Source organism: Hemitrygon akajei, chromosome 23 (assembly GCF_048418815.1).
Source record: "Hemitrygon akajei chromosome 23, sHemAka1.3, whole genome shotgun sequence".
NCBI classification, from domain to species: domain Eukaryota; kingdom Metazoa; phylum Chordata; class Chondrichthyes; order Myliobatiformes; family Dasyatidae; genus Hemitrygon; species Hemitrygon akajei.
The window spans coordinates 17,920,715-17,945,522 of record NC_133146.1 but is presented as its reverse complement, the minus strand read 5'-3'; the positions used below and the strand labels follow the sequence as shown (position 1 = coordinate 17,945,522).

At 46.8% G+C, this 24,808-nt stretch overlaps 1 protein-coding gene across 1 annotated transcript; it reads left to right on the top strand.

Annotated features, from left to right (window-relative positions):
- The first annotated feature begins 852 nt into the window (after window positions 1-852).
- Window positions 853-21,102, top strand: LOC140715058 (fibroblast growth factor 8-like). Its single transcript, XM_073026788.1, has 5 exons — window positions 853-1,176; window positions 1,336-1,372; window positions 2,415-2,592; window positions 17,266-17,372; window positions 20,098-21,102. Exons 1-5 carry the CDS (start codon window positions 1,145-1,147, stop codon window positions 20,377-20,379), a joined length of 636 nt encoding a protein of 211 aa, XP_072882889.1. The 5' UTR covers window positions 853-1,144; the 3' UTR covers window positions 20,380-21,102.
- Window positions 21,103-24,808: the final 3,706 nt, after the last annotated feature.

Genomic DNA, 24,808 nt, shown 5'->3' with positions numbered 1-24,808 from the left:
CACACACACACAGTGACTAGTTGCGGTACACTCTGTGTACACAGTGTCCGTGTAATGCTTCCGAGTGTCAGACAGGGCTTGAACCAATTCCCATCCCCTCGCTGGTTTAAGCCGCTGCTTGGGCAGGTTTACTAACTAACCTCTAGTTATCAAACAGTCCGCTGTCTCTGCATCCTCCTCCTCTCCCCCCCCCCCCCCCCCCCACCTTCACCACCTCCTCGGACTCTATCCCACCCCTCCACACAGCCTCCACTCCGCCCCGTCATGTCACTCCGCGACACCGAGGCGACGGACAGGTGTGCACGGTCTATTTAAACCATTGTCCGCGGTGGAGGGGGCAGATTCGTCCGCCTGTTTTTAGTCCGAGGTCCAACGCCGTGAGCTCACAACCAGTCGGACTTCGGCTACAGAGACAGACAGACAAACAGAGAGAGAGAGAGAGAGAGAGAGAGAGGGAAGAGAGAAAGAAATAGAGAGGGAGGGCAACAGAATGAGGGAAGGAATTAGAGGGAAATTCTAGCTACGGGCTGAAAGCGCGTGAGGAAGACTCCTGCTCCGCTTAAAGGATGCGAATCTGGCTCTGGGTGAAGAAGCACAAAACTACGGAGTGAGTTAGACGAGGTCGGCTGCCGAAAGAGCCCAGGTTTTGAGGAGAAAATTGAGAGTTGCGAGCTGAGAGGCGCGGCGGCTGCTCAGAGACCCGTTGCAGAAACCTCTGCAGATTCTCCCAACGGGACGCTGTGTAAACCCGTCCGGTAGACCGGCGAAGTCGCTCCTTCTTGCTGAGAACGTTACCGGACGCACAGAGAGAGAGAGAGGGAGAGAGAGAAGGGGGTGGGGGAGCAAGCGAGAGAGAGAGAGAGGGAGATCCAGAGTGCGGGAGAACATTTGCTGTGTGTAGTCGGGAGTCGGAAGCTCCGCTTGGATCAGTGTCTGCCCCACACCGGACCCATCTCTCGGAGAGCGCTCGCTCGCTCGCTCCCAAGCACAAGGACTGAGGGACCCCGAGATCCGGTCACTCAATCGTCGCCCCCTGGATTAAATCGGCCGGAGGGTGTCACTTCGCAGATTACAGGAATACAGTCCGCAATTCCCCTGCCTGTAGCACGGTCCGCAAAGCCGTGCGGCAGACGCAAGATCCAGGATGCGGCTCCTGTCCACGCGACTGAGCTACCTGTGAGTTAATCAGCGGATATTTTTTTACTTTGATTGAGATACCTTTTATTATCAAGTATTTTCCTCCGATCGCTCTGTAACCCGCTAAAATATCGGCCGTTATATTGTCCGAAAAAGTCCAGTTCAGTCCGTCTCACTAACCATGTCACCTCCTTACAGGTGTCTGCAGTTACTGGCATTCTGTTTCCAAGCGCAGGTTGGTACCGCTATTTACCCTTTTAATTAATGTTTCGTTTCGTTGTTTATTCGCTGTGTTGGATTGTACATTTCTAAGAACAGGCTTGAAGTAACTGTCACAGAACTGGCTTGCAAATTGAAACGAGGTGTCCCTGTTGTAGCCAGCAGTGTTCTTGAACACCCGAAAAGGTGCTGCGCCGGGGTGGGCAGAGGGCGGAGAGGAAGGCAGGGTGAGGAGGAGACGGAGAGGGAGGAGTGCGTGAGTGAGTGAGTGTGTGTGTCTGGATGAGGGAGAGGAACAGAGCAGAGAGAGGGGAAGGAGAGAATTTGGAAGAAAGGTGGCGGCGTGGGGTCAGGAGGACAGACAGGTCCGCCACAGGGAGACGCCCCGAGAGGAATCCAATGCGGGAATCGGGAGGGTGACTCGGGGCGGGCGGACGCGGGAAGATCGAAGAAGACAAGGCCGAGGGAAGAGATGCGGGCGGCTGCCTGCTCCACACGTGTTTATGTCATTAGCGACCCGCCGTATAAATTGGTGCCATTGTGCGAAGTAAGAGTGAAGGAACGGGGATGTCAGCACCGCCGACAACTCCCACTTCGGCGGCCGAATCTGTCCGTGCTTGCCCCGTTCAGCAACGCCCGCCGCCGCCTGGAGTCACTCCAGTTCACCCTCTCTAGAGCACAAATAAAACCCCAAAATAAAGTGAGAACGCTGAACAACGGTGTGAAAGGAAAGGCGCCGGGGGAAACATCACCAAATCACCGGGGGCAGAAATCACTGGGATGGTCTCTAGTGAAAGATCACCGGGGCGGGGGATTCGCGAGGGATTGTTAGTTTTTCCCCCCCCCCCTCCCAATTTATTCACCGATTTGAACAACCCGGTCTCCTGGAAATGAAAGTTTTCTTAGGCTGAGAGTTCTGTTAATTGATTAAACTTTTTTTTAAAAAAGCAAAGATGTTATGTAGATCCTCTGCAGGCGGCGCCTCGCTCTGAAGGCGGCTGTCTGTATCTGTGATTGTTTAATGTATATGTGTATTGTATATTGTATTTTCTTTAAAGGTAACCTATCAGTCACCGCCTAATTTTACACAGCATGTCAGAGACCAGACCAAGCAGACGGACCGCCTCAGCAGGAAACTAATCCGCATTTACCAACTCTACAGCCGCACTAGCGGCAAGCACGTCCAGGTCCTGGGCAAGAAGATCAACGCCAAGGCGGAGGACGGCGACAAGTACGGTGAGTGAGCAGGGCTGTTACAGGGGCAAAGGGGGTGGGGGAGAGTGGCCGAGAGCTCCCGGAGAGAAATAGATTGCGAGAACTTCTGCGGAGAGCCGGGGCATCCAGGGCGAGTCCGTGGACAGTGAGATACTGGCGGGAGGGTAGGCGTCGTGAGCGAGGGAGAGACCAGGGAAAACGTTGGCGAGAGCGAAACACTGGAGAGGAGGGGGGAGAGACTAGAGAGAGACGGTGGGGGGAGGGAGACAGGGAGATTGGGGGTGGAGGATACACTGCAGGTGGAGAGAGGAGAAACAGAGAGAACATAGAGGGAGAAAGAGTGGACGGGGTTAAGAGGCTGCAGCCTCGACAAGCGCACGGAATGATTTGAGAAAGTGGAAACGGTGTAAAAGGATATTTTGGATTAAACCAAACTGGCCATTGAGGCAAATGTGGAATAACTGGTCTGGAATCGACGGGAGCCGAGGGACGCCCGGGTTTGGAGCTGGGCTCTGCTCGGGCTACTGGATGATGGCCGTCCATTCTCAGCGCCTTCCAGCCCAGCTCCGGGTATCGAGTCAAGGGGAGGGGTGGGTGAAGGCAGAGGAAAGGGAGGGTGGGTTGTAAAACTCCTCAAAAGCCCAACACCGGTGTCAGAGCTCTGGGGTATGAGGTTCAGTGCTGAAGGAACTCAAAACTCCGATCTGTTGAGACCCTCACCCCGACACGGCGGGAGGGTGATGTATTTCATCTTAGGAGATGTGTCGTTACGATATTGGAGCGCAGGGGAAGCAATTATTTAATTATTTTTAGGCCCGAGTGATCCCTCGTGAATTTACTTGCCTGCCTGTAAACTTGCCCCCGTCTCTCCACCGTCAACATTCCCTACCGCCACCCCCCACCTCCTGTGAGCGCTCTCAGCAGTCGCTAAATCAATACCAAAGCCCTTCACTGCCGAACGGGTCGATTGATTACACCCCTCCCCCGAATTAATGGCCGTCTTGTGGATTCATTTAATTAAAAGGAACGGTTCGTTCCGCCCGCTCCGGCCGAATTAATCAGCCATTCTCATCGATCCTGGTCATGGCGCTGGGATGTGATGATTAGGTGTGTGTTTTTGGCTTGAGTGTTTGGTGGTGCATCAGAACACTAGGATACGGAGCAGGAAACGGCCACTCGGCCACTAACCCCCCCCCCCCCCTTAAGAGCACAATGACCGTTCTGATCTCCACTCACCTACGCGTTTCCGCCCGAAACATTGGCTGTCTATTGCCCTCCATAGATGCTGCCTGACTTGCTAAGTTCCCCCGACATTTGCTCAAGATTTGCATCATAAAGAGGGTGCTTTACCTCCGTCCGATAAAGGTTTGGAAGTTTGTGGCTGAGCTGTTAACATCAGAGCGCCAGCTGTACGATCGGGGCTCAGTTCCTGGCACTGTCTGTGAGAAGTTGGTACATTCTCCCCACGCCTGCTTGGGTTTCCTCCGCAATGCAGAGCTGTACTGGTTAGGGTTGGTAAGGTGGGGACCCTTGCGGGCTACTCCCAGCACAATCCTCGCTGATTTAATTTGACAAGAACGACACATTCCACGGTCTGTTTCAATGTACACGTGACGAATAAAGCTAATTGGACGAGTTTGCGCCTTGGTCGGCGTGGATCAGTCGGAAGGGCCCGCTTCCCTGATTCTAAATGGGTGAGACCTTCCCCTCACGCAACCCCTCGGCGTTGTCGATTCCTCGGGCGCAGGGGTGTTCGTGCCTGGTGGGGTTCTGTCAGTTGGCTTTGGTGGCTGGTACGGCTGAGTAACGGCAGTGAGGGGTGGTGATCAGGAGATGCCGCCATTAGAGTCTCGGTGAGTTCTGGTGTGGGGCTTTTCCTCGAGACCAAACGGACCCCGGCCGGGACAATCAGAAAGTTTGAGTGGAGCGAGCTGGAGGTGCCGGCTGATTTCAGAGTGCGGGGAAAATGTGAGGCATGGCTTAAAGTTGGGAAATAGAGAGTCGGGCTTATTATCACTGATTTATACGATGCGACCCGTATAACAAAGCTAACTCAAATTTTAATCTACATGCATAGTTTACTTTCATAATCTATCTTCCCTTTCCTCAGAATCGGGTTTAATATTACTGACATATGTCATAAAACTTGTTGTTTGGCAGCAGCAGTACAGTATAATGAAATACTATAACTACAATAAAAAGTATATATATATTTCTTATTGTAAGTTATAGTTTTTATGCTATATATATAATGTGTATTTGTATATGTGTGTATATTGTGCTGGAAAAAGAGAAAGAAGCACTGTGGTAGTGTTTATGATTTCATTGACCATTCAGCATTCTGACAGTGGAGGGTTTGCTTAGAACTTCTTTGTAGTTCTTTAAAGTTCTCCCAGTACAGACCAATATAGATTATTAGCATAAGATGACTCAATGACTCATGAGATGTTTAAGAAATGGTTTCTAGATCAGAATGTTGAAGAGCGAAGCTACCGCTGTTCATTACTAGGGGAGAGGCAGAACACGGAACATAAATCATTCGAGTACTGTCGCACTCTTCAATCTACAACGTTGTGCTGGCCACAGTGCAGGTCCTCCTTCTCTCCAAAGAGAAAGGCTCTAGCTCGCTCAGCCTGTCCTCGTTAGACATGCTCTCTAATCCAGGCAGCATCCAACATGGGCTGAGTGAGCAGAGGCATTTCTCTTCTATAATATGTGGAATTTTCTAGTAAAATTAAAAGGGCTTTATTGTAATTTTAGATCTACGAAAGTGAATGCATGAAACATCGAGTATCTGAAGTTATAAGTTATGATGGAAACTCAGCAATGGATATCGCTGAGTTTTAAATCCAAACTCTGTGATGTTACCAAAAAGACCAGTAAGCCTGAAGATAGGGAAAATATCAGACGTCAGCAAAGGATGACCAGTACATTGAGTAGAAGTGGGGAAATAGAATGAGAGTAATCTATCAAAAAAATTAGAAACAGCTGTAAAAGCTTCTAGATATTAGCTTTATTTGTCTGAAGCATACAGTGAAATGCATTGCTTTGTGCCAACACAGTCCAAAGATGGACAGCCAGCAAGTATGGCCACACTTCCAGCACCAATGTAGCATGCCCACAGCTTACTAACCCTATCCCGGATATCTTAGGAATGTGGGAGGAAACCAGAGCACCAGGAGGAAACCCACACGGTCATGGGGAGAAATGCAAACTCCTTACAGACTGGTGGGATCCAAAGCCCGGTGTGTGATTGCTGGCACTGTAAAACGATTGCTCCAACCGGTGTGATACTGACCCAGGGGCTGAAAAGTTAATGCATGCCCTTGCAGACAGGAGAAATTATACATGGGAATAAAGAAACGATGAATGGATTAAAAACTTATTTTGCATTAGCCTGCAACAAAGCTGAACAGGAAATGTCCCCAACACAGTAGTAAATAGATCCAGAGTAAATGAGAAACAGAATGAAATGAGCACTAATTAAATAGAAATGTTGGAGTAATTAATGGAAGTTAAAGTCACTATTCCCATAGGTCCTAGTGAGGCACATCCTAAAGTTTGGAAGGAAGTGACCTTGTAACTAATGTATACATTGTCACTTTGCAATATTCCAGAGATTAAGAAAGGTGGCAAATGTAACCCGTCTCTGTAGGAGAAGAGGAGGGATTAACTGGAGATTTGTAGTCAGTTATTGAACATCAGTGGTAGGGAACACAAGAGGGGCAGTTTGGTAGCGTAGAGCTCAGCATAACGCTGTAACAGTGCCAACAGTCTGAGCCCGAGTTCTGCCACTATCTGTCAGGAGTTTGTGACCATTAAAGATTCCTCCAGGCGCCCAGGTATCCTCCCACGTAGGGGTTAGGGTTAGTCAGTTGTGGGCATGCTATGTTGGCACCTGAAGCCTGGCAGCACTTGTGGGCAGTCCCCAGCACACCCTTGGACCGTGCTGGTTGTTGACGCAGACAATGCATTTCACTGTATGTTTTCAAGTTCCGATGTACAGGTGACAAATTAAAGCAGTATTTATGGAAGGGAGGCAGTTCATGTGAAATTCAGAGGACTGGACAATCAACACTAGTTTGTTATCACTTACAGCAGTTTGTAGATAGTTTAGCTAGTTTTCTAACTAGCTAAATAGATCCAGTTGATATATTTGGAATTTCAGGCAACATTCCAAAACATGAGGTTATCAGACAAAATCAGAGCGTGTAGATTGGGGTAACCTGCTGGCAAGGATGGAGAGCTGATTACTGAGCTCGGTCTTTGTGTATAGTTTTTCACAAATTATATTGTAATTCTTTATTTTCCTGTGAACGCCTGCAAAAAATGAATCTCAGGATAGTACATGGTGACATATATGTACTTTGATACTAAAACAACTTCGACGTTTTTGACTTTTGAAGAGCAAAAGAAGTGTTAGAGTCATGAGGCTGTCTTTGGATTGGGAGGGTGGGACTGGAGGATACCACAAAGATCAGACCTGTGGCCCCAGATACAATGAAGGCCAATATCAATGTTCTGGATGAGGGCGCCATGTGCCACCCGGTGTTGTACCATTTGTGGGCTTGTGTAAATACCTAACACTTAACCTGCTCATCCAGATCAATGCTAAGTAATTATTAATAACTTGATTGCTGGGACACCATACTGTTCACAGCTTCCCACCCCCGAGATAATCTGGCTATCCCAACTCTCTGAACGTGGACCCATTCTGTTCTGTCAGGGGCAGCACGGTCGCATAGTGGTCAGTAAAATACTTTACGTCAGTTGTGAAATCGGGTTCAATTCCTGCCACTGCCTGTAAGGAGTTTGTACGTTCTCCCCGTGACAACTTGGATTTCTTCCGGGTGTGCCAGCTTCCTCCCACGTTCCAAAGTCCTATGATTTAGGGTTAGTGAGTTGTGGGCATCTTGTGTCGGAATTATGATGATGCTTGCTGGCTGCCCCCAGCACATTCTTGACACAAACAGGGCATTTCACTGTACGTTTCCATATGCTGGTGTACGTGTGAAAAATAAAACTCACCTTTAACTTTATTTTGTCTCTCATCCCAGAGGGAAAAAAAAAGAGCTGTCGGTGCACCTGTTTCAAGGCAAATAGGTCCTTCTTTAGGTACAGTCATCAGAACAGTAGCAGAGTATTCCAGGTGTGAGCTCACCAAAGCACCATGTAATTACAGCAAGGCTCCTTTACTGATGTCTTCCAACCCCCTTGTTATAGAAGCTAACATACCATTTGCTTTCTTAATTGCTTTCGGCAGCTGCACGTTAAGGTTTTGTGATCCTTGTCCAAAAGCACCTACATCCTCTAAAATAACAATACTTAGTGGTCTTTACTTAATTTTTTCTCTTCTTCATACCAACATAAATAATTGTTCACTTCCTCCTCAGCCAATCATTTCCTTGGTCTACACGCCCACTACTTTTCATCTGCACTTGTCCCATTCCTTGGCTCACTGCTTGGATCCTGTTCATTGTGGTCCCATCAACGAGCCCTGGAATGGTTACAGCCCTCACCTCTCTGGTAGAGATGCCAACCACACAACTACTACAGCTTCAAAAGTTCAGAATGAGTTTATTATCAAAGTACGTGCATGTCACCGTATACATCTTGATATTCACCTTCTTGTGGGCGTACCCCAGTACATCCAAGAACGGTAACAGATTCAGTGAAAGACCACACCCAACAGGGTGGACAAACAGCCAGTGTGCAAAAGGCAACCAACTGTGCAAATACAAAAGAAAAAAAGAAATAATAGTAATAAGCGTATAAGCAATCAATATCAAGAACATGAGATGAAGTGTTCTTGAAAGTGAGTCCATTGTGGGAACAGTTCAGTAATGGGGCGGGTGAAGTTGAGTGAGGTTATCCCCACTGGTTCAAGAGCCTGACAGTTGAGGGGTGCTAACTGTTCCTGAACTTGGTGGTATAAGTTCTGAGGCTCCTGTTTCGTGTTCCTGATGGCAACAGCGAGAGGAGAGCGTGACCTGATAATGGATGCTGATATCCTGTGACAGCACTCCATGGCTAGGGCTTTGCCCGTGATGGGCTGCACCGAATGCACTACCTTCTGTAGGATTTGCCATTTAAGGGGGTTGGTGTTTCCATGCCAGGCTGTGATGCAATCAGTCAAAATGCTCTCCGCCACACATCTGTAGAAGTTTTTCAAAATTTTAGATGCCATGCCGAATCTTTGCAAACTTCTAAGGAAGGGTAGTTTGGGACATGCAATGTTGGCATGGCTGCTGGTAGCGTGGCATTAACACAATCGCTTTACAGGGCCAGAGATCACCGAGTGGGGTTCAATTCCTGCCGCTGTTTATAAGAAATTTGTACATTCTCCCCACGATCACATGGATTTCCTCCAGTTTGTTCCCACTTTCCAAAGTCATACAGGTTAGCTTTAGAGAGTTGGGGGCACAGCGACACTTGCAGGTGGCTCCACACAATCCTAGCTAATTTAGTCTGATTCAAACGACACGTTGCGCCGTACATTTCAATGTTTTGCCGGACATGTGACAAATAAAGCTAATCTTTAACCAGACGCGTGGTGTCACTTGAGGGCTGCCCCTAGAACATCCCCAGACAGTGTTGGTGATTGACACAAAAATGACGCATTTCGATATTTTTCAATTTACATGTGACAAATAAAGCTAATCTTATCTTTTTAAATCTTTAGTTCTCTGCGCTAAATGCAGAATAGGAGATGAAGGGAAGTTTATATAAACATGAGTGGCTGGTTACTGGTAGTGGTGGCATCCGTCGGTCTCGAGAGACCATGCAGTTTGGAGTTTCCAGGGCGCAGGCCTGGGCAGGGTTGTATGGGAGACTGGCAGTTGCCCAAGCTGCTGGCCTTCCCCTCTCCACGCCACCGATGTTGTCCAAGGGAAGGGCACTAGGACCCATGTTGCTTGGCACCGGTGACGTCACAGAGCAATGTGTTGTTAAGTGCCTTGCTCAGGGACACAAACACTCTGCCTCAGCTGAGGCTCGATCCGGTGACCTTCAGGTTACTAGTCTGATGCCTTGCCCACTAGGCCACGCGCATTTATTTTATTTTAAGCAGGTATGAAACTGGAAGGTACTTTCTGTAAAGTTGAATATCTGGAGACAGTTTAAAGCCGCCATGTTTGTGTGAGTGTACGTGCCAGAATCTGAGAGCACTTGCTGCTTAGCAGGAGGCCAATCAGCCTGTCGAGTCTGCACCGGCATGATTTAACATGAGCGTGCTTAGGTTCATTGCTGATCCCTCACTAGTCTGAGTCAGTAGTACCAAGCCTCCTTTAGAGAGTCAGCAAGTCAGACAGTATCTATGGAAAGGAATAAACAGTCAACCTTTTGGGCTGAGACCCTTCACTAGTCTAGGTCCAAAATGTCAAATGTTTGTTCCCCTCCATAGATGCTGCCTGATCTGCTGAGTTCCTCCAGCATTTTGTGCCTGATACTCAAGATTTCTGGAATCTCTTGTGCTTGGGACTGGTGTCACATGTAGGATAGACAAGGCTGGGATTTTCCTCCTTAAGGCCAATTGGTGAGGTAACTGGGACTGTAACATCAGTTCAGCAGTTTCTTGAGCATTTCCTAGTTTAACTCTGCAGTTCGCATTTATTGAATGGCCCTGGTGGGATTTGAACTCATTTTCTCTGGATTACTGGTCAGAGCGATCAATTCCACATGCTGAATATTCATGTTGAGACTGAGGTTAGAGAGCTGGGGTTTTTCTCTTTGGAGCGAGGGAGGATGAGAGGTGACTTGATAGGGGTGTATATGATTATCAGAGTCATAAAGAGAGTGGACTTTTCCCCAGGTGTGGAAATGGCTAATACAAGAGAGCATAATTTTAAGCTGTTTGGAAGACAGTACGGGGGGGGGGGGGGGGGGGGTCCCGGAGGTGGAACATAAGAAATAAGGAGTAGGCCATCTGGCCCATCGAGCCTTCTCCACTATTCAATAAGATCATGGCTGATCTGACCATGGACTCATCTCCTGCTACCTGCCTTAATTCCCCTACAATGCAAAAATCTATTCAACCCTGTCTTAAATGTATTTACTGACAGGGCCTCCACTGCTTCATTGGGCAGAGAATTCCACAGATTCACCACTCTCTGGGAAAAGCACTTCCTCCTCATCTCTGTCCTAAATTTACTCCCCCAAATCTTGAGACTATCCCCCCTAGTTCTAGCCTCACCTACCAGTGGAAACAGCTTTCTTGTCTCTATCCTATCTATCCCTTTCATAATTTTACATTTCTTTATAAGATTCTGAATTCCAGCAAGTTTCTTTTTACACAGAGAGTGCTGAGTGGTAGAAGCAAGCCTCCAAGAGTCTCTCAGATAGGTACACGGGCAATAGAAAATGGGGCCTTTAAGAGCCTCTCAGATTGGTACACGGGCAATAGAAAATGGGGCCTTTAAGGGTCTCTTAGATAGGTACATGGGCAATAGAAAATGGGGCCTTTAAGAGGCTCTCAGATTGGTACACGGGCAATAGAAAATGGGGCCTTTAAGAGGCTCTCAGATTGGTACACGGGCAATAGAAAATGGGGCCTTTAAGAGGCTCTCAGATTGGTACACGGGCAATAGAAAATGGGGCCTTTAAGAGGCTCTCAGATTGGTACACGGGCAATAGAAAATGGGGCCTTTAAGAAGCTCTCAGATTGGTACACGGGCAATAGAAAATGGGGCCTTTAAGAGGCTCTCAGATTGGTACACGGGCAATAGAAAATGGGGCCTCTAAGAGCCTCTTAGATAGGTACACGGGCAATAGAAAATGGGGCATTTAAGAGGCTCTCAGATAGGTACACGGGCAATAGAAAATGGGGCCTTTAAGAGGCTCTCAGATAGGTACACGGGCAATAGAAAATGGGGCCTTTAAGGGTCTCTTAGATAGGTACACAAATGATAGAAAATGGAAAGCTATGCAGGAGGGAAACGTTAGATTGATCTTGGAGTAGGGTAAAATGTCGGTACAGCATTGTGGACTGAAGGGCCTGTACTGTGCTGTATTGTTCTATCTTCCATGTTCTTTAATATCAGGTAATGACACAAGCCAGCAGACAGTGGAATGCAGAATTCCCGTTTCCCTACACAATAATTCTACAGGTGCAGAGTTGTTGATATCAGGGTGAAAAGGGGAGGGGTAACTACAATGCACGATACTATGGCTACAGTGCAAATGAAAGCTAAATTCTGCCGTTACTACATCTGAAAAGTGGGAATCATTTAAAAGTTTGGCTTTGTCGCATGTACATTGAATTGTTAGAAACAATCCCACCTTATGGAGAGAGGCAAAGGGAGGAGACGCCTTGGGCCTTGACCGGGACATTTGGATTCTCTTTAGCCACAGGTAAGGTCCCAGAGGACTGGAGAATAGCTGACGTGAGGTCAATAGAGACAACACAGGGTAGTATTTAAGTATAAGTTTTGTTATATTTGTCACTTGTACATTGAAAGGTCAGTTTATACAGTGAAGTATGTATTGCGTCGACGACCAACACAGTCCGAAGATGCACTGAAGGCAGCCCACAAAGCCGCCATACTTCCAATGCCAGCGTAGCATGCCCACAACTCACTCACCCTAACCCATTCTCTGGCTTCCTCCCATGCCCCAAAGAGTGTGGGAGGGAACGGAAGCACCCAGAGGAAACAAACAGGGTCACGGGACTAACGTAGAAACTCCTCACAAACAGTGACAGGAATTGAACCGCAGCCTCTGGCATAATAAAGCGCTACGCTGACTGCTACACCACAATCAGCGGTACGAAAACTTGTGGGGAAGCTTGGTAGGGGTACGTCTGAAAAAAAGCCTAGACATTAGGGACGGTCAGCATCTTTGTGGGCGGAGACTGTGTCTCACAAGTGATTGAGTTTTCTGAGGAAGTGACAAAGAAGATGGATGAGGGTAGGACAGAGGACATTGCCTACTGATAGTGGACTTCAGTGAAGCATTCAACAAGGCCCGTTGTGGTAGGCTGGTCCGAAAGGTTGAGGTGCATGGGATCCATGGAGATCTGGTAGATGGGATTCACAATTGCTTTGGTTACAGAACGGAGAGAGTAGCAGTGGAGGGGTGTTATTCTGACTGGAGGTCCGTGACCAGTGGTGTTGCACAGGCGTAGTTTCTGGAGGACATGAAAACCGGCAGAGTTGTGGATGTGAGGAAGGTTATTGAAGAAGACAGCAGGAGATAGATCGGCTGGAAACCTGGGTGGAGAAGGGGCAGATGGACATCAATCCAGACAAGTGTGAGGCTTTGCACTTTGTGAGGTCATGTGTAAGAGGATAGTATGCAGTGAATGGCAGAACCCCGAGGAGTGTTACTGTGCAAAGGGATCGTAAGGAGGAAGTCCATAGGTGCCTGATAGTGATGACACAAATGCCCTCAATGGCCACTTTATTGGCTACCTCCTTACCTAGTAAACTGGCTACTGAGGTGTATGTTTCTGGTCTTCTGTTGCTGCAGCCCACCCGCTTCGAGGTTTGACAGGTTGTGCATTCAGAGACGTTTTTTTGCCCACGTGGTTCTTTGAGTTACTGTCGCCTTCCTCTCAGCTTGAACCCATCTGGCTGTTCTCCTCTGAGCTCTCTCTCTCGACTATCCCTCTGCCTCCACAGATGCTGGCTGACCCGCAGAACTTTTCCAGCATGCTCTTGTTTCATTCCAGATCACAGGGTCTGCGTTATGTTGCAGCTCCGGGCTGCCCCTCCTGGAAGGAGTAATCCTCAGGAGGGTGGTGCTGTGGTGAGGCAGAGAGGTGTAACTTGCCCACCAATAGAAGGTGGGAACTGTCCATTTTTATCAAAGCGATTCAGTCAAGAAGAAAAAAACTGTAAGCTGATACAAATGGGGACGCTGCAGAGACGTAGCAATTAGCGCTGCGCTATTACGGCTCGGAGCGTTGGAGTTCGGCGTTCCGTTCTGGCGCTGTCTGTAAGTTGTCCGCGCGCCCCATGAGTGCATGGGTTTGCTCTGAGTGCTTCAGTTTCCTCCAACAGTCCGAAGACATACCCACTAGCAGGTTAACTGGTCATTGTAAATCGTCCTGTGATTAGGCTAGTGTTCAATAGGTGGGTCGCTGGGTGGCGCGTCCCTGGGGACGGAAGGGTCTGTTCTGCTCTTTATCTCTAACTAAACTAAAACAATGAAGCGGTTGACATCACACGGTGTGAGGTTATTAATAAACGATAGCAAACGTCAACACTAATTGTACGTTTTCTAGGCACCTTTCCAGCAATCCTCCCCACAATGCCCAGTCAGTCAGCACCAGCATTCAGTCAATCTCTCACTAAATGGGATAGTCATTGGGAGAGATTGCAGCAATATGTTGGAGTAATGTATCATTGAGTGGGATATTGTACTGCAGGGTGAGACATTATATTGCTGGTCGGGATGGCGTCTTTGGTTGCGATTATTTTTTCAATGGACTGGATTCTGTGTCATTGGGTGGGGTGATATCATTTTGAAGTACAGAAGGGATGGCCAGGGACATTTTCCCAGGGTGGAAAAAGTTTCAGGAAAGTTTGGATAGATTTTTGCATTGTAGGCGAATTAAGGGTTATGGGGGGAAAGGAAGGTAGGTAGAGATGAGTCCATGGTCAGATCAGCCGTGATCTTATTGAACGATGAAGCAGTTCAGATGGTCTACTCCTGCTCCTCTTTCTTCTGTTCTTGTGTTCTAATATGAGGGGCTATAATTTTAAGGTGATGGGAGGAAAGTATAGGGGGGGAGATGTCAGAGGTAGTTTTTTTTTCACAGAGATTGGTGGTAGTGCAGAAAGCCTTGCCAGGAGGGGTGGTAGAGGCTGTTACATTAGGAACACTTAAGAAACTCAGACAGGCACACGGATGATGGAAAAATGGAAGACTATGTGAGAGGGAAGTGTTAGAGTAGGTTAAAAGATCGGCACAACATCAAGCTGTGAGACAGCATAAACAAATGGAATAAGGTAACATTGGATGGGATAGCTGGAAACTTCCAATATCAGAAAATTCATACAAACAGAACAATAGAAATTATTTCTTCACATATCTAACATTTTCTACTTCTGAATTCTTTTGCTATTTCTATTTTAGAGCAGTAATATTACACAGGTAGAGGAACTTAAGAGAAAAAATGTTTGAATGTTTGAAAATTTTTAGAAAGTGTAGGTCCATGGGGAGATGAGCCTAACTTGATAGCTCTTCTTACAAACAGCACTGACTACATAGAACATAAGGCACTACTTTAAAATGAATCTAATCCTTCCTTTCTAGATGGCCCTCTATTTTCCTATCATCCATACTTTCCATTTGCTCTATATCTCTAATCATCTGTCAAGTCACCTATCATTCTCCTTCACTCCAAAGTGATGAACTCTAACTTGTTCAACTAATCCTCTCTAATCCAGGCAGCACCCTGGTGAATCTCCTCTGCACCCTCTCTAAAGCTTCTACATATAAAGCCAGGCACATTAGAACTGGTGACACAGCCTTTTGCTCTTATGCACCACAAATCTGTACGTTCTCCCTGTGACCCCCGCCCCCCCCGGGTTTCCTCTGGGTGCTCTGGTCTCCCCCCACATACTGCTAGGCTTCGTGAGCTGTGGGCATGCTATGTTGGCACCGGAAGCAGGGGGACGCTTTTGAGGGCTGAACTCGGCACATCCTCGGAGTGCGTTGGTTGCCAGCACAAAACAATGCCTTTCACTGTATGTTTTGGTGTTTCAATGTAAGTGTAAGAAACAGACCTTATCTACCTATCTAAAATATATTGAGGACACATAGAGTAAGGCAGGGGACATGGCCGCCCCACATACAACAGCCCCAAAAAAAGATCAGATATAGTGATGTTAATTGAGAGGTAAGTATTGGCTGCGACACCGAAATATGCTCCCTTGTAAATGGTAATACTGCATCTACCTAACAGGCCATAAACTGGGTTTGGGTTTAACCACATTTGTGCAGAGACAGTACGTTCTGCAGAACAGCACTGGCGTGTCAGCTAAGAAATGTGGACTCAGTCTCTCGAATGGAGAGTGGAAAATGCCCAGCTAGGGTGTGGCGAACTGAGGGGTTCACGTCAAGTCACCTTTCATAGTCAAATAGCTAAATGGAATTTAATGCAGACCAATATGAGGAGGTTGGGAGGACCATCTGCACGGTGAGCGGTAGGGCATTGACGAATGCAATAGGACAGAGAGATCACCATTATTCCTTGAAAGTGGAAAGTAGAGTTGCAAAGACACCTTCATAAATCAGAGTACTGAGCACAGGACTGGGATGTTATGTTGAAGTTAATGCTCAGGCTAAATTTGGAATATTGTGTGCAGTTCTGGTCAGAATTACAATCAGGTTTATTATCACTGACATACGTTATGAAATTTGTTTGTTTTGCAGCACCAGTACAGTGCAAAGAAAAGAAAATACTGTAAATTACGTTCAGAAATATATATTTAAAAAATTAAATGAAACAGTGCAAAATGAGAGCAAAGATAACAAAGTAGTGTTGATGGGTTCATTGCCTGTTTAGAAATCTGATGGAAGAGGGGAAGAAGCTGTACCTAAAACATTGAGAGTGGGTCTTCAGGCTCCTGCACCTCCTCCCTGATGGTAGTATTGAGTAACGGGCACGTTCTGGGTGGTGAGGGTCCTTAGAGATGGATGCCAACTTCTTGAGGCATCACCTTTTGAAAGTGTTGTTAATGATGGGGAGGCTAAAGGCCGTGATGGAGCTGGCTGCATCTCCAGCCCTCAGCTGCTTCTCCTGACCCCGTACACTGGTACCTCCACACCAGACCGTGCTGTGACCAGTCAGAATGCTCGCATGGTACTTTTGCAAAAATTTGCTAGGTCTTTGGTGACACACTAAATCTCTTCAAACTCCTGAAAAAACATAACTGTAGGTGTGCCTTCTTTGTAATTGTATCAATATCTTGGGCCCAGGATAGATCTTCAGAGATGTTAACACCCAGGAACTTGAAGCTGCTCACTCTTTCTATTGCTAACCATTCAATAAGGTCCAGCCTGTGTTTCTTTGATATCTATTGCAATCCTCCAGTTACTTTATTGCAAAGGTCAGCTGTTGCTAATCAGAGGACAGAACTTCCCTGCTCTCAATATTAGCCTTTACATTTCCAACAACATTGGGGGGGTTAACCCCAATGATCATCTAATCCAATTTTCTTTGGAATCAGCCCAGTGCTATCACCGCCCCGGGAGTGTGTGATAGACAGTGTGGAGGGAGATTCACTCTGTCTGACCCTGGGAGTGTGTGATAGACGGTGTGGAGGGAGATTCACTCTGTGTCTGACCCCGGGAGTGTGTGATGGGATGGTGAAGAGGGAGCTTCACTCTGTGTCTAATCTGTGTAGTCCATGCTGTGTTTGAGGAAATACTGGAGCTACCATTCCCTTTTCTGGAGGAATGCTGGAGGAACTTAACAGGTCAGGCAGCATCCATGAAGAGGAATAAACAGTCTACGTTTTGGGCCAGGACCCTTCATCAGGACTGGAAAGGAAGGGGTTTCTTCATTGACTGTTCATTCCCCCCATAAAAGCTGTCTGACCTGCTTAGTTCCTGTGGGATTTTGTGTTTGTTGATCTGGATTTCCAGCATCTGCAGAATCTCTTGTGTTTACGATTCCCTTTTCCGGAAGTGTTTAAACACAACAGAGTAACCTGCTCCCAGAGTCACTCTGTGCATTTTTGCTTTCAGCTAAACTGATCGTAGAGACGGACACCTTTGGAAGCAGAGTGCGTATCAAGGGAGCTGAGTCGGGGTTCTACATCTGCATGAACAAACGGGGGAAGCTGATCGGAAAGGTAAGGGTTAACGTGAGAGCGGTGGCTTTGGAGAACGGGGATGGGAGACAGAGCGAGAAAGTGGACAAGTGGCAGAGAGCGTGAAATAGAGAGAGATGGTTACCCGACACCAACTATCAGTGACATGTGCAGGTGACCTTTCAGCTCCTGATGCAGGATTTCAACCCAAACCTCGGACAATTCCTTTACCCCCCCCCCCCCCCCCCACATAGATGCTGCTCAACCTGTTGAGTTCTTCCAGCAGATTGCTTGCTGCTCAAGATTCCAGCATCTGCAGTTCCTGGTGCCTCCGCCTGTTAGGTAGTAACAAAGTGCTCCCAGCTACTTCATGCAAGCTCATCCCAACACCTTTTGCCCAGATCAAAAAACAATCATCTCACCTTTTTTTAATCTCCCCAGCACCCCTGCCTTTCCATCACTGTAAACCTTTCCTTGCCTCCACCATCCCATTCTCTCACATTCCACCTCAGCCTTTCTCCCTCTTCACCCCAATCCCTCCCTACCCCGTGCTCTTACTCTGCTCCTGATTAACATAGAACACAGAACATTACAGCACAATGAGGTCCACTATGTTGTGCCAACCTTTTAATCAACTCCAAGATCAATCTAACACTTCCCTCCCACATAACCTTCCATTTTTCTATCATCCACGTGCCTATCTAAGAGTTCCTTAAATGCTCCTAACGTATCTGCCTCTACAACCACCCCCTCTCTTGATATTTCCATGATACTTTCCTCAATCACATTAAAAATATGTCCCCTCAGATTAGCCACTTCCGCCCTGGGAAAAGCCTGGCTGTCCACTCTATCTATGCCTCTTATCATCTTGTACACTTCCACCAAGTCACCTCTCAATCTCTTCACTCCAAAGAGAAAAGCCCTATCCTCATGAGACATGCTGTCTAATCCAGGCAACATCCCAGTGAACTTCCTCTGCACTCTCTAAAGCTTCCACATCCTTCCCATAATGACCAGAACTGAACGCAATACTCCAAGTGTGGTTTTATAGAGCGGCAACAATACCTCGCGGCTCCTGAATTCTATTCACCAAATAACGAAAGCCAGCACACCATACGAGTGGGGTAGGGAAAGGGGGAATGTTGGGTGGGGCAAAGGCAATAAAATCTGAAGTGGACAAAGTGAGCGAGGAAGGAGCAAAGAAGGGAAAACTGGAGAGATAAAGAAGGAAAGTGAGATGCAGTGCTGGAGGAACTCAGCAGGTCGGTCAGCATCAGAAGCATAAATGGTCAATGTTTTGGGCTGAGATCCTTCATCAGGACTCTGGGTGTGCATCTGAATCTGGTTTCTCCCCTGTCCCTGTTGGTCACAACACTCGATATCTGTTCCAAATGTACTTCCAGTCACTGTTCATTTGTGTTTCCTCTATTTCGGATTCTCCAGCTCTGCAGTTGTGAGGTGGGGCTTTCCTAACCCATCTGCCCCACACACCCCCCCCCCATGGCTGCTGCCTGACCTGTTGAGTAAGGTAAAAGGTCGGCACAACATGATGGGCTGAAGGGCCTGTACCATGCAATACTGTTCTATGTTAAGTCCAATCATGATATTTCCTAGGGCACAGAGACTCAGAGTGCCCTGACTTATCAAGAACCTATCAACCTCTGCTTTAAATATACCCAATGACTTGGCTTCTACAGACATCTGTGGCAATGACTTCCACAAATTCACTACCCTCTGGCTAAAGACATTTCTCCTCATCTCTGTGTTAAATGAATGTCCCTCTATTCTGAGGCTGTACCTTCTGGTCCTAGACTCCACTGCAATAGGAAATATCCTCTCCACATCCACTCTACCTAGGCCTCTCAATATTTGAGAGGTTTCAACGAAATCACCCCTCATTCTTCTAAACATCAGCAGGTAAAGGCCCAGAGCCATACATTAACCCTTTCATTCATGGGAATCTTCTCTGGACCCTCTCCAATGCCAGCACATCTTTTCTTGGGTAAGGAGCCCAAATTTGTTCACAACACACCATGTGGTCTGACCAATGCCTTATAAAGCCTCAGCATTATGTCCTTGCTTTTATACTCTAGTCCTCTCGAAATGAATGCTAACAATTGCATTTGCCTTCCTTACAACCAACTCAACCTACAAGTTAACCTTCAGGGAATCCTGCATGATGACTCCCAAGTCCGTCTGCATCTCCGATTTTTGAATTTTCTTCCCATTTAGAAAACAGTCTATGCCTGTCCCTTCTACCAAAGTACACAAGAATACACTTTCCTGCACTATATTCTGTGTGCCACTTCTTTGCCCATTCTCCTAATCTGTCAAAGTCCTTTCGCAGAATCCCTGCTTCTTCAACACTACCTGCCCCTCCACCCATCTTCATATCATCTGCAAACTTGGCCACATCTTCATCCAAATCATTGTCATAGAACATGAAAAGAAGTGTTCTTTGACATTGAACACCACTAGCCACCAGCAGCCAACCAGAAAATGCCCCCTTTATTCCCACTCTTTGCCTCCTGCCAGTCAGCCAATCTTCTATGCATGCTAATACCTTTTCCGTATCAGAGCCATCAAGCACGCCTTATACTTTAACCCTTTCATTCCCGTCATTTCTCGAGAACCTCCTCTTGACACTCTCCAATGCCAGCCTTTCTTAGATAAGGGGTTCAAAACTGCTCGCAATACTCTGAGATGACATCTAACGGACATTTGCTGTCAGCTAACGTGGGGTTTACTATTCTCCTCCTTTGTGCAGCGAAGCGGGAAGAGTAAAGATTGTGTCTTCACTGAGATTGTGTTGGAGAACAACTACACGGCCCTGCAGAACGCCAAGTACGAGGGCTGGTTCATGGGCTTCACCCGGAAAGGAAGACCCAGGAAAGGGTCGAAGACCAGGCAGCACCAGAGGGAGGTGCACTTCATGAAGAGGCTGCCCAAGGGGCATATGTCCACCGTGGACAATCACAGACACTTTGAGTTCATCAATTACCCTTTCTCCACCAGGACTAAACGCACCAGACACTCCAGGCCGCGATAGAGGCAGCCATCACCTCAGCAATAACCTCTCTCCAAAAACTGCAACCGATGGCAAATAACTAGCCCTGGGTTTTTTTTACTGAATAAATAAATGAGAGGCTTTATTTTTCTACGCAACTCGAACCAATGTGACTAAAACCGCCTGAGATTTGGCGAGCGAATTCTGCAAGCCATGGATTTGGACGATAAAGGACTGAGGCACACACAGATTCTGAGAGAGGAGAGGAAATCCATGCAGACTCGAAGCAAACAGGCGAAGCCGCTTCACGCTCACCTGAGTTAGAACCGGCGTGTATGTATATAATGAGCTAGTTAGACATCGCAGGGGGAAAGAGCAAAAGGCAGATTGCACAGTTTCTCTTTAAGCGCTGCTTTGGAAACTTGTTCACTTGAGGGTGCCATCCAGGAAAATAAACGCCAAGGATTTACTAAAACACAGGTGCCTTCCACCTGGGAGCAGGATTAACTCTCACCCTGGATGCTGCTATCAGTCGATTACTGTTGAACTGTACTGACTGAATCTGAAAAGAGATCTGGTACAGCAAAGGATTATAACCTCACCACTGACTGTCTTTGTAATACTTTATTTGTTTGCTTTCACCTATTTTAGTAAAACACTGTATCATTGCCAAGAGATTGGCACAATTTTTATATTCACCTTTTGCAGAATTGTGTAAGATATTTTTTAATGGTGAGAATATTTATTTAATAACGGTATTAAATTTGTATTAGATTACAGAAAGTAATTTCTGTGTGATGTTCACTGTAACAAAGGTTGGGCTAGGTGCCGGTGATAATTCCCGCATCTGTACAGTCAGCACAGAGAAGGACAAACTGGGGGGGCGGGGGGGTAGAGAGGGATGCAGAATGAAAAAGAGCAGCACGTACAAACACGCTGGAGGAACTCAGCAGGTCGGGCGGCATCCGTGGAAACGAGTAGTCAATGTTTTGGGCCGAGACCCTTCGTCAGGACTGTCCTGACAAAGGGTCTCGGCCCGAAATGTTGACTGCTCGTTTCCACGGATGCCGCCCGACCTGCTGAGTTCATCCAGCGTGTTTGTACGTGTTGATTTGACCGCAGCATCTGCAGTGTACTTTGTGTTTATGAAAAAGAGCAGAGAGTTTTTTTTTTAAAAAAAGGAAGAGAACAAGAGAAATAGAAAGGAAGAGAGATAGATAGGAAAGATGATTCATTCCATGTATCCAAAGCCTATTCTGCTGATACATTGACACCCATTATGGAGTCTTATTGCAATTGAATAACTTACTTTATTTTCACCTGTTTCCTTACCTGAGGGATTGTTACAATTACCATTTACTAATACATATAAAGAGTGAATTTATAATAAGTGACAAAGTGATATAGGAAAAGGCAGGTTTTTTTAAGAGATACAGCACAATAACAGGCCCACGTCACTCATGCAACCAGTTAACCTCCTAACCCGTACATCTTTGGAATGCGGGAGGAAACTGGAGCACCCAGAGGAAACCCACGCAGTCACAGGAAGAACATAAATCTCCTTACAGACCATGGTGGGAATTGAAAACGGGCTGCTATTAATGTGTATAAAGATAAATGCTATTATGCTCATGGGGTGGGTGGATAGATAGGCAGACAGATGGAGAGAAACTGAGAGAACAGAGAATAGTTGCCTAATCTAGTTTTAAAAGTTGGGAATCTTTCTTTTCCCATTAGGAAAACCATGAGCATATTATACTCAGATTTATATTTCTAAATGAAGAGTGGAAATTTCCCATCAGGTGGTTCCAATTACTGGTAGAGAATTTGAAAGTCACAGCAACTCAGAATAAGGAGTGGAGTTAATTTGAATATACTGGTGACTTTGACAACAACAGCTGATTGGTGTTATCTATCCACTGCCAGGCTCTGTATAAACCCTACACTTTACAACACTGTTTGAGGTTGCTTCCTTTTTGTTGTTACCCATCTCGGACGCTACAAAGGAATTTGTATGCTGCATTTTGAAACAACCTTCCATGAAATCTCGATACACCAATTACCTATTGAGTTGAGCTGCTTTGTAATTAAGCTGAGGGCATTTGCAGAATGGAACATCGTCCGTGCTGGGTAGAGGGGAGAGTATCTAACCCATGCCTTTTCTTTACTGGAATATTTAACGGGACTGTGCAGGGGAAGTTTTATACTGCCTCTGCTATCTTAACTTGGGAGTGATTGGTAGAGCAATGGGGGGAGAATATTATCAAATCCCTCTTGTCCTGGGAGTGTTTGCAAAGGGAGATTTACTCTACTAACCTATCTGAGTAGAGATAGACATCATGCTGGAGTGCTTGGGTTCTCGCAGTTCTTCATCTGTGCACGGCCATTACTCTAGAAGGTTCTATCTGAGATGTGACATCGGGGTTATCCGCGGGCATTCAGAGCCTGGCGCAAGTTACTGTACTGGTTTAGACGAGAGTGATGATTGGCATTTTAACAGTGTGGGCAGCACAGTTTAGAAAGACATTCATTAAAGATTAGCTGTATTTCAAGTTCAGTTTATTGCCATTTCGCATATGTCGCCAAATGAAAGGATGTTCCTTCAGACCAAGGTGCACAAGAAACCTATAATGCACACACATAACATATTAAAGTGTTGGCGCGTGGCCTAGTGGGCAAGGCATCAGACTAGTAATCTGAAGGTCACTGGTTCGAGCCTCAGCTAAGGCAGCGAGTTTGTGTCCTTGAGCAAGGTACTTAACAACACATTGCTCTGCGACGTCACTGGTGCCAAGGAACATGGTCCAAGTGCCCTTCCCTTGGACAACATCGGTGGCGTGGAGAGGGGAAGGCCTGCAGCTTGGGCAACTGCCGGTCTCCCATACAACCCTGCCCAGGAAACTCCAGGCGCAGATCCATGGTCTCTCGAGATCGACGGATGCCACCACCATAACATACTAAAATAATATCACCACAAATAAATTAGCAAATTATGTACAAGGTGAAAAGTGAACAGTATAACGCTACTGGCGCTTCATACGTGATGAGAGCATAAGATGAGATTTATAGGTGGTGACAGGGAGTTCAGTTGTCTCACAGTCTGGGGGAAGAAGCTGTTTCCCATCCTAACAGTTCTTGTCCGAATGCTACAGTGCCTCCTGCCTGACGGTAGGGGGTCAAAGAGGTTGTTGGACAGTTGGGAGGGATCATTGACAATGCTAAGGGAACTGCATATGCAGCACTCCTGGTAAATATCTCTAATGGCTGAAAGAGAGACCCCGATGATCCTCCCAGCAGTTCTTGCGATCCTTTGTAGGGACTTGTGGCCAGATGCTTTTCAATTCGCAAACCGGACAGTGACGCAGTCAGGACACTCGCCGAGGTGCCCCTTTAAAATAGGGGGGAGGCTCCCCATTTTACAGAATTTCCGATGATGCCAGGAGATGTATCAGCTAGCTGAGTTATGTCACAGCAACAACCTTGCACTCAATGTCAGTAAGACTAAAGAACTGATAGTGAACTTCAGAAAGGTTGAGACAAGGGAACACACACCAGTCCTCGTAGACGGATCAGAAGTGGAGAGAGTGAGCAATTTCAAGTTCCTGGGTGTCAATATCTCTGAGGATCTATCCTAGCCCTAACATATCAATACAGCCACAAAGACGACAAGACAGTGGCTAATTTTATTAGGAGCTTCAGTAGATTTGGCACTCGCAGATAAGGGAACTCGGCACAGATGTACTGTGGAGAGAACTCTAACTGGCTGCATCACCATGTGGGGGTGGGGGTGGGGGTATGGGCTACTGCACAAGATCGAAATAGGCTGCAGAGTGTTGTAAAATTGGTCAGCTCCATCTTGGATACTAGCCTCCATAGTATCCAGGACATTTTCAAAGAGCGTCCATCATTAAGGACCCCTATCACCCAGGACATGCCCTCTTCTCATTGCTACCATTAGGGAGGAGATTCAGGAGCCTGAAGCCACACGCTCAGTGACTCAGGAACCACCCCTCTGCCATCCGATTTCTGAACGGACATTGAACCCATGAACACTACCTCGCCGTAATACCTTCAGAATGTGGGAGGAAACGGGAAAGCCCAGCACGGGGAGAATGTCCTTACAGACAGCAGCAGGAACTGAACTCCAATCTTCCAGCTGGTGCTGTTATAGTATAATGCTAACCGCTTGGCTATCTCGTCGTCCCTACAGTATTCAACTTGCCTAGCAATTGTCTTCACAGGAATAGCTCGAGCCTGCTCCCCTGAGCCTGGGCACTTAGCCAGCAAGGAACGTACAAATCACAATTCACACCTGTTCTGAGTAGTTCAAAACCACTGAGAATTGTATCAGGAAGTTTGTACTCCTCCCCATCCCTCACCACCTTATTCTGGCTTTTTGTTTCTATTTTTATATAGAGATACTGCATGGTAACAAGCTCTTCCAGCCCAATTACACCCAATGGACCGATCG

Excerpts from the sequence above, each read along its gene's own strand:
- LOC140715058 (XM_073026788.1), top strand. The coding sequence starts at position 1,145 with ATGCGGCTCCTGTCCACGCGACTGAGCTACCT. Across the intron at positions 1,177-1,335 it reads TCCACGCGACTGAGCTACCT|GTGTCTGCAGTTACTGGCAT; the intron begins GTGAGTTAATCA and ends ACCTCCTTACAG. Across the intron at positions 17,373-20,097 it reads GGGGGAAGCTGATCGGAAAG|CGAAGCGGGAAGAGTAAAGA; the intron begins GTAAGGGTTAAC and ends TCCTTTGTGCAG.